This window comes from Loa loa (genome assembly GCF_000183805.2).
Source record: "Loa loa unplaced genomic scaffold supercont3.21, whole genome shotgun sequence".
In the NCBI taxonomy this organism is placed as follows: domain Eukaryota; kingdom Metazoa; phylum Nematoda; class Chromadorea; order Rhabditida; family Onchocercidae; genus Loa; species Loa loa.
In genome coordinates this window covers 257,924-267,721 of record NW_018108201.1, presented here as the reverse complement: position 1 = coordinate 267,721, position 9,798 = coordinate 257,924, and the positions used below count along the sequence as shown (strand labels likewise).

Sequence of the window (9,798 nt, the reverse complement as noted above, 5' to 3'; positions counted from 1 at the left end):
TTATTACTATTGTTATTTTATTATTATTATTATTACTATTATTATTATTATTATTATTATTATTATTATTATTATTATTATTATTATTATTATTATTATTATTATTATTGTTATTATTATTATTTATTATTATTATTTATTATTATTATTATTATTATTATTATTATTTATTATTATTATTTATTATTATTATTTATCATCATTATTGTTATTTATTATTATTATTATTATTATTATTATTATTAATTATTATTGTTATCATTATTATTAATTATTATTACTACAACGGTTTTATCATTATTATTGCTACTGTTAATTTTTTGTTATCCATCGTACTAAAGTATTAGTATTCATTCATTTATTTCGTTACCGGATGGAAAAAGAGGAAAGAGAAATTTGGTACAAACAAAATAGTCAACTTTCCCACCATTACCTTTGGAAAATTTCGAAAGGATAGAAAGTAAAGAACAACAATAAGATTCCTTATTGAAACACCATCTTTTTCTCCGTCTCTCTCTCCCTCCTTCTCTCTCTCTCACACACACATGAATTTGCTTGTACCATGCTTTTTTTTTCTTTTCCTGTTCTCACCCGTTACACCCCGTTAAATGCTGTCATCGTTGTCGCTTTAGTTATTTATTATACCGAAATGTGAAACGAGGTGTGCTGGTTTAACATAATGCTCTGATATTTTTCATTCAAACTCCAGTTGGGTGCATCCGTTTGAGTTAACCAATCATCTTTGAAATCCTGTTTTATCCTAAAATATCATTCACTACTTCTATCCTTTGTAATTTGAGGTATTAACGTAGATTGTTTATTGAGATTTTGGCGATTGAAATCCTAGGTATAGCATACGTAAATCATAATTACGTACGCCAAAGTGAAAGAATTGTGTATTGATTTTCGTGAAGTAAATGAAGAAGAAACGGTAAAATGAAAATCGAACATTTCGATGGTTAAAGAGTCTAATGACAAATGATTTCAAAGGATGTGTTGACGATGTCCAGGCATTTCGAATTTTTTAATGATGATACTTAGGCTTATTCGGAAGGAATTCGGTGTTGTAACACGCGCGGTTACTGGAGGATTGAGTAAATTGGTTAGTATGCGTTTTCAGTAAGATGTCAGGTGTGTGGGATTTTCTGAAACGACATCGTGGCAAAATTGTTGCTGGGGCAGCTGCTGGAGCAGTTGCGGTTGGAGGGGTATTCGTTATCCAGCAAGCTTGGCGGAATTCCTCACTACAACTTCTTGGTTCTGGATGGAATCGTGATCGAGAATTCAGCCAAACTCAGCTGAAGGTTGGTGGAAGCCGTGTCGTTTGCACTGTTCATTCCATTTTGTTTACCGAATTCCTGGTTTTTGTCTGATTTCGAAATTTCATTTGCTTTGGTGAAAGTTTTGTGTGTATTACGAGAATTTGAATATCTGATTCTAGTACCATACAGGCTCGGCGGTATTACATTTACGATACCCAACATCGGACGTGCGATATTTCAATCTTAGACTTATTACCGGGTATAGCAAAACGAATATCGTTGTATTTCGATGTAGAAGCATTGATTGAGGATCTTAAAAATAACAAGGAACTCAGCAAGGAACAACGAATTGTAATGTGGCAAGATATTAAGGTATGCCGTTATTATTATAAAGGTTTATGTTCTATAGTTTCAACGGACATATTTACGCAGTTATCATATTAGTGCATTACGCAAAAAGATGTAATTGAAATGATGATAAATTTGCACAGAAAACCTGCTCTAAGATGACCCGAGGTTGTGTTCTATATAGTATTGGGAAACGGTCGTGTTGAAGGTATCGGTTAACCTTTGGCGATTTCTGCTTCGCTTCTGTAGACTTGACGATTTCTAAAGTTAAACTAAAAACCTTGTTGTGTCAGCATTCCAACTTTGTGATCTTCATAATCATTTCGACCATATTTTTTTCTACAGTTGTCTCTGCAGTACTGTACATCACTTATTTTATGTTTAGAGTGCTATACGGTACATTTTTCTTTTAACTCTTTTGTAGGTAAAAGCAGTTGGACGAATGGTTGCACTTGCTTATGCATTCTCCTTAATTACTGTGACATTGAAATGTCAAATTTCAATTTTAGCTGCCCAACTTTGCTCATCGTTTACCGAAAAAGAAGATCACTGGTGAGTGGTAAGAAATCAAAATTTTCGAAATGATTATCTCCATAGAAAATCGTTGATTAAAATATTAAACAGTTTGAGGTGTTCAGTGCCTCAGCAACATGTTGATATGTGGTCGAATTTTTGTATCGGTCAAAGCTAGTAGTAGATACGATAGGTGGAATAACGGCAAAGGAGCCTTCATACGAGTGCTAAAGCATTTCATTTCGGTTGCATATTTCACTTATTTAATTTTACCTCCACTTCAAGCAAATACACCTCGAAAGTTTCAACCAAACTGTATTAATGTATTGTTAGTTTAAAGCTTTTATTGTTGAAATATATATTCATCTTTATTGATCGTTTTAGGTGGAATCAATACTTACCCGAGAATCTTAAATTCACCACTTCACTAACGCACCTAACTGGTCCACAGAAATGCACTGTTGACTCCTCTACACAGCAGATTTTCATGAGGTGTTGTCAATTTTTCATTTCTACAGGTGAGGCCTTTTTAGTATAATCGGCAAAATTCATAGTCTAAAAAATTGAAGTAATATATTACTTTAAAACCTCCATGACATGTATTGCGAGTTATTAAAAGGTTTATTGCTCCAGAAAGGGTGAAGATAGAGCATCTGGGGTACTACTTACAGTTGAAAGTAAATCAAGTAAGAATATACAGGTCAGTTAACAATCAATTAACAAAATGTGCTAAAATATTATTTATACATAAGGTATACTAACATTCCGATAAATCCCCTTATTCTTTTTTAATGATATATCAAGAAGTAAATTTACTATTTGTCCTCTTTTGACTACTTACTACTGCGAGATGGTGAAGTATTAAATAAGGCATTAAAGACCTCAAAATATATCATTTTTCGATAAATGAATGTGTTACTGCGATAAATGAATATATTACTGCAGTGATTGCTTGGGATATGCACCACTTATTTTCTTCGGAAGTTAAGCATTTTGAGAATTTAAATTTAAACTGGGAATCATTTTCTTTATCGTTCTTAACAAATTATTTCGAGCTTATATGCATGACAGAATGCTGACTGTGTAGAGAAATGTAAAATTCATGTACGTACAAGCAAACTTTATCAGGCTTGGATGATTTATTGAAAAGCATCGAAAATGTCTGTAAAGCACAACTGGAAGAGTTGGAGTTAAAAACACCAGTAGATGGAGAACACCTAAAAGCGATTTTGTTAAATCTCAAGAGAAGAATGGATCTGTTGGACTGTCGACATTTTTCATATCTCATCGTACCGAAATATGCGAATAAGGTAGTCATTTCTAATCGCATCTGAATTTTCTGACTTTATATGAATTTTATATTCCGATTGATTATATCATATGGATTCCGTTTTATTTCCTAGAATGGCTTTGCGTTGCCAAATTTTGATCAACTGGATGTGCTTCTAAAACGTCTCGTAGAAATGTTAGAATCAACAAAATGCAAGGAAGTAACATCATCGCTGGTTGATTTCTTCTTTGATGCTATTGTAAACGTAAGTTTAAAACATCTCATGGTTTTTCCGTAAATCGTTTAACTGGTAGTTTTGACCATACTTCATAGGTATTTTTGTTGAGTTTTCATTTGGATGAGATCTATTGTCCGTTTGCTTATTTTTGCAAGTAATTTTATTTTTCAGAGCATAGTAAAGTTTGTCGTTTTGTAAATCATTTTGTTGTAATGTTGCGTATAAGTTTCAGTTTGTGAACCAACATAGTAGGAGTCGCGAGATGCCGATAGCACGAGTATTACCTTTAATTACGGACAGTTTCCATGCCTTATCTCGAAGTGGTTTTGACTCGCCAATACAAAATATTCTTTGCTCCACCGAACTGCACTCACTTTCCATGCATGTTTTTTCACTTCCTCCTGTTGAACTGTGATAATTTTTCTTGATTTGTTTGCATATATTTACTGTTCTTTTCATGATTTTTCATGACTTAACGTTCTTCATAGTCTTTAAAGTGGAGTTTTGAATTGTTGAGAGCAAATGAAAGGAATTCCGTCAACGATCAATTCGTATATTCAATGGATTAAACAATCTAAGGATAAACGATTAAGAGGGTTGTCATCTGTTATATGGAAGGCATACAAATTTGTAATCCACGGGAATTGTCTTGTTCTATAGGTATTTTCATATCATTTTCTCTGAAAGGTTCGTGTAGAATCGCTCAGGAATACATATCACCAGGGATCGGTGTTAATGTTTAGTCAGTGTTCATTTTATTTCAAGCCAAATTGTGTAGAATTAGTCAAGATGTGGAGCTTCCGTATGTGACGTGATGGTTGGGACAGATGAATAAAGTGTAGTGGTGTCGATGCACAAATGATTTGGCCTTGAAATGATAAAATCATAGTTTCGCTCTTCATTTTTCTTTTTTTTGTGCCTCCAGATCATGATCAAATAAGCAACTATTTCTCTGTATTATTTGATTTTCATGATTTTGCGTCGGTAATAATTATTTGTTGCATCTTGAGTATCCCGCATGTTGTTAAGTTTGCTACTTAAATTGATTTAAGTTCCTCATTTCTTTGACTCTTTTAAAGTTGCTAAGAATCATATCCATTGATTTCCTAAAAACTTCTCGTTTAAGTGGACGGCTTGATTTTTATGTTTAAGAAGTGCAAGTTCAAGATTTGTAGAAGTCCACACTCACAAGTAGTAGTGATCAAATAACCCTAAACAAAGTTGACAGAATATGCTGTAAACGGTTGTGTGTGATGTCATTTCATGAATATTTGTAGTTCGATATATTTTAAATTAATCTGAGCTATCGATTACCGAAAACATCTGTTGTAATAATCCGTACAGTAAGTACGGTAAATGATCAATAGCTTACGATTAGCCAGGAATATGTCGAACGTGATCAGTAGATCAATCTTTTGCATTTAATGCATTGTTTTTTCTTGCGCTTTTTGATAAATATATAAACTTTTCGCATATTTTAGTAAATATGTATGACTTATTTCATTAATTATCACTACTACTGTTTATGAAGACATCGAAATATCGATCTCAACTTTTCATATCTTGCCAAAGTTCTAGTTTGAGTTGAGAGGGCTCGTCATTTTGTATTGTTTCCAGTGGATGGGAAGTTGCTAAAATCACTGTCAAAAAACTTTGTAAATGAAGTTAACTTGTGTGACATAACTAAAACGACTAAATCTACTGAAATTTGTTTCTCCGGTTGCCACTTTTTCCGACCATTATATTACCGTAATTCCAGTTGTGGATATGCCCGATGAGCGAAAGCTATATAAATATGCAACATATTTGAGCAAGTGTTCACGTGAGGTGGGTATACGTTTTACCTCGCTTTGTGGTTTTACAGCTGTCCAAATGTTGAGTTGGTCAGTAAGAATCATTTGGGTTTCCCGACCTTTAAATATCACTTGTGATTCTGTTTGGCTTGTTGAAACTTGTGTCTTTCGTGTATTTCGAGTTCAATTTTGGGAAAAGTTCACGTGAGGTAAGGTATCTCATTCCTGTTAAAAATATCGCAATGGGAATTTCAGGCAATCGATTACGGGAAGTGTGTTGGGGAGAAAGCTGAAAAAGTGACTCATTTGATGTGTCAACGTGAATTTACATTGCTGCTAAATTGTGTGAAGAAACAGGTACAATACATATACGTGAGAAAAAACCTTTCCAATTTATATGTTTTTTCATTCTTTCCTTTGGCTATATGAATAATAATACAGCACAACCTATATGGCTAATTTTTCTGACTTATTTAAATAAATTGTAGTATAACTCAAAAGTTGAAATTTAGTTCATTTGGAAGTTATAGAAGATAAACTTGAAAAAATAAACAAACTTGGAGAGATTTTGAGATTCCTGGTCGCATTGCAATTCAGTTGGCCCTGCGAAAGATTCTTCAAATGACAGAATCCATCATCCTTTCGTTGATTAGTTCATCATTTCCAGTTTTATTAATCTATTTTTCTATCTTCTAAAATATTTATTCGGTCAAAAAAAAATTGAAATGCAGATAGCTTCTAAGAGATGAAGGTAAAACGATACAAACGAGCGAAACGTATCATCTCCATTTATCGGCACAACTTTAATTTGGAGCCACCTTACCAGGTTTTGCTCGATGGTACTTTTGCAATGGCTGCACTTCAAAATAAAATTAATTTGCGTGAACAGATGCCGAAATATTTAAATGCTGTAAGCTTTTTCTGTTCGTTTTCCAGAATAACCCATTGTTATTGTGTATGCTTGGTTAATGTATATGCACTGTTATTGGTTCAGCACCGTATTAGCTTTAATTTGATGTACTATTATTGTGCCAAACAGCCTTACTTATGTATTTTTTGTTATTGTTGTTGTTATGTTAGATGTAAAGTCTTTAATTTCTAAAATTTATTTTTGTTATCTCTGAAGTTTAGGAAGTTGATATACGAGTGACCAATTGTGTGCTTAAGGAGCTAGAAAAACTAGGACATACATTGTACGGTGCATTGCATATTTGCAAACAGTTTGATGTAAGCTTTTTTCTTTTCCTGTTTTCTTGCTTTACTTTTTTCTCCTTTACTTTTTTAAATGGGAATGGCTAATTTTTATTTTCCCGAAAATCTACCAACTAGTGAGAATATGTTTTAGGTTGAATTGTGTCCCCATCATCCTGTTCGAACGGCAGTGGAATGCATCAAGCATATGGCGCGTAGAATGAAACGTAGAACAATGTATTTTTTTGCAACACAGGTAAGAATTGTAATATGTCTGAATTTCTAACTGATATGGATAATCATCCATAAATTTTAGGATCATGAGCTCACAGAAGCCTTGAAGCAGATTCCCGGCATACCAATCTTATTCATCAAATATAATGCAATTTTGATCGATAGACCCAGTCAAGCTACCATTCAGGTTAACCACTAGTTATTTAAATTGATAAATTTCATAGTCCTATCAGTTGATTTCAAATTATCCTCACAGTTTATGTTCTTTCTGAGCATGTCGCATGCATCTAGATAGTTTCTATGAGTGGTGAAAGTTGTATGTTTAATCATCAAAATAAGTATTGGTATTTGAAAATTCTAAGCTTTTAGGAATGAATTTAGATATGCATTTGAAAACGATGGCTAAGATTTTGATTTAGTCTTCTCTAGGAAATTGAAAAACCGAAGGATCAACTAATTGAAGTGAACGAATTGAAAAAGGCGGTGTTTGGTAAAGAAGAAAAACCGAGACGGAAGCGAAAAGGTCCAAAAGGACCGAATCCCCTTTCGGTCAAGAAAAAGAAGAGGAAGATCCAGTTGACCAATATTCATCAGGAATTGCAGCCAAGTGCGAAAACTGCTTCCTCCAAGAGACGCCGCCGGAAAAGGAAGAGAGAAAATGAGGAGCAGTAAATACAACTCTTTACAGTTGTCATGTGACTTTTGTATTGCTCTTTTGGTTCAAAATAAACTTTTTGCAGTGAAATCCTAATTCTTCTCTTTGCAAATTTACACATCAGTTTTTTCATTCTTTTTCTTTGTCCGAATTTCATCTTCCCAAATTTGTTGTCCGTTAAGATGAGTTCGAGCTTTAGTTACATGGCATTTATTTACTTGTTTTGTTACACAAATTTCGTCTCTACAAACCTCTTTATTCCGTCCTTCCCGCTTAAGTTCTTTAAATTTGGCCTATCTTATCATTATGAGGTAGGCTAAATTCAGGAAACTTAAACAAAACCATTTACTCTATGATATCCGTATCTGGATACAAGAGAGAATAAAAATTGAAACGATGAGTGGATACTTGATCGGACGGATAAGCTAAAGTTCAAGATAATTAGACATTAGCTCTGATTGGCTAACAACTCGATTCTTCATATCATTGTCGTGAAATAAAATGTAAATAATGTGAACAAAACAGCTTTCATGTCCCTTACTTAGCCGTTGATGTTCATTGAGGAATTAAGGGAGGAATTTTAAACATATGTGATTGCGAGTTATTTTGAGATGAACTCTCTCTCTCTCTTCCCCTCTCCTCTTTCTCCCTCTCTCCCTCTCTCTGACATTTTGTCGATGAAGTCGATCCAGCTAGTTAATCATTAATTATCTCAATCAATTATTAATTTTTATCCATTAAATTTGTTTTTTGATTTTATATCAATAGTAAATTGTGGTACTTGATGACATGTCACATGAGATGATCACTATTCCCTGTTTGTTATTATTAAGGTGGAAGTAAGATTATGTTGTATGATTTCTCCTCTTGAATATGATTACTTCCTTAAAATTTCACCTTTCTCCCTTTCTTCTTCAGCAAATAAGGTTAAGCAAATGTTTTGAGTTTTTTCAGATTGATTTCTTCGATTCATTTTAACAAACAGTTTTGTGATATATCATTAAAATGAATACCAATGATAGGACAATAGCGCTGCTAGGCTCTCTTTTCAATCATTTAAATTACAATTGTTGGATCATTTCATGCAAATGTATCCCTTCGTAATGATATGATTCATTATGCACAACGATATATGGATTTTCTGAATAATATCTTAGATGTTACTTATTCAATTAATAGCGCTAATTAAGACTGTTAGTAATTTGAATAGATTACATATAGTTACACTGATTAGCATATTAGGATAAGAATTTATTCTTTAATTCAAAGCATATTTGTATGGCGCAGTTATTTAATGAATTGTTCATTAAATGATATGAAAAATTATCATAACTTTTTGTTCTTTACATATTTAATTTATTAAAAAATGAGAAATTTGCATTATAAGAAACGTTTTGGTTTTAAATTCCAATTTCATTTTCATCATTAATTACAATTAATTAATCAATTACAAAAGTTTATTGTACTGAAATGAGAGACAACAGCGTAGAAATGTCTTCCATTTCCTTGTAGCATTATTATCTCAATTGCTAAATTAAAAAAATTAATCTGATAGAAATGCTATTTGGATTTTATTTTTGATTTTAAATTTAAATTTAAAATTGAATGGTTGGAATGAATGGTTAAAACTTTGATCTTCACATTCAAAAAAAATTTAACGATCAATAATTATTGCTTAATGTTTGAGTAAAAAAGAAAAAATGCCTTCCACTAATTCTTCCAGATTTTTCCTTTTGGTTTATTTATGATTTGAATTTTTTTTTGCATAATTTATAAATTTTCCAATATTCCCTATATGTCTATCCATTCAAAGATGAAAAATTAATTATCATACTATGGTACTAATTGATATACCTGATACGTTTCATTAACGCTCTATTTTTCCTCTATCATTTTGAGCCATTCTCTAATGAAATAATATTATGTATGAAAAGAAGTGATGAAGTGTAATATGTTGTAATTAATTACTGTATATTAAGTCTTCCTTTCAGATTACTTTAATAAATCTATTATTGACAACATAGTAGCCATTAGGCTCAAATGTATAAACTAGTAGCCATCAGGCTCAAGTGTATAAACTGGTAGCCATCAGGCTCAAGTGTATAAACTAGTAGCCATCAGGCTCAAGTGTATAAAGTAGTAGCCATCAGGCTCAAATGTATAAACTAGTAGCCATCAAGGTCAAATGTATAAACTAATAGCCATCAAGGTCAAATGTATATCAAGATCAAATGTATAAAATAGTAGCCATCAGGGTCAAATGCATAAAAACTCCTAGTAAATGTCTAAATATT

At 32.3% G+C, this 9,798-nt stretch overlaps 3 protein-coding genes across 3 annotated transcripts; all 3 read left to right on the top strand.

Annotated features, from left to right (window-relative positions):
* Positions 1-1,114: 1,114 nt before the first annotated feature.
* Positions 1,115-4,046, top strand: LOAG_09742 (peroxin-3 family protein; the record flags this gene model as incomplete). Its single annotated transcript, XM_003145269.2, has 7 exons — positions 1,115-1,304; positions 1,452-1,634; positions 2,035-2,162; positions 2,508-2,641; positions 3,252-3,433; positions 3,527-3,658; positions 3,864-4,046. The coding sequence occupies exons 1-7, from the start codon at positions 1,125-1,127 to the stop codon at positions 4,044-4,046; spliced, it is 1,122 nt and encodes a 373-aa protein (XP_003145317.1). The 5' UTR covers positions 1,115-1,124.
* A 1,352-nt stretch (positions 4,047-5,398) lies between these two features.
* Positions 5,399-5,936, top strand: LOAG_09741 (hypothetical protein; the record flags this gene model as incomplete). The annotated part of the gene is made up of 3 exons (XM_020448008.1): positions 5,399-5,458; positions 5,680-5,781; positions 5,913-5,936. The coding sequence occupies 3 exons, from the start codon at positions 5,399-5,401 to the stop codon at positions 5,934-5,936; spliced, it is 186 nt and encodes a 61-aa protein (XP_020301812.1).
* Positions 5,937-6,169: 233 nt separating this feature from the next.
* LOAG_09740 (hypothetical protein) lies at positions 6,170-7,521 on the top strand (the record flags this gene model as incomplete). Its single annotated transcript, XM_003145267.1, has 5 exons — positions 6,170-6,334; positions 6,556-6,651; positions 6,770-6,871; positions 6,932-7,036; positions 7,279-7,521. The coding sequence occupies 5 exons, from the start codon at positions 6,170-6,172 to the stop codon at positions 7,519-7,521; spliced, it is 711 nt and encodes a 236-aa protein (XP_003145315.1).
* Between the last annotated feature and the right edge of the window lie 2,277 nt (positions 7,522-9,798).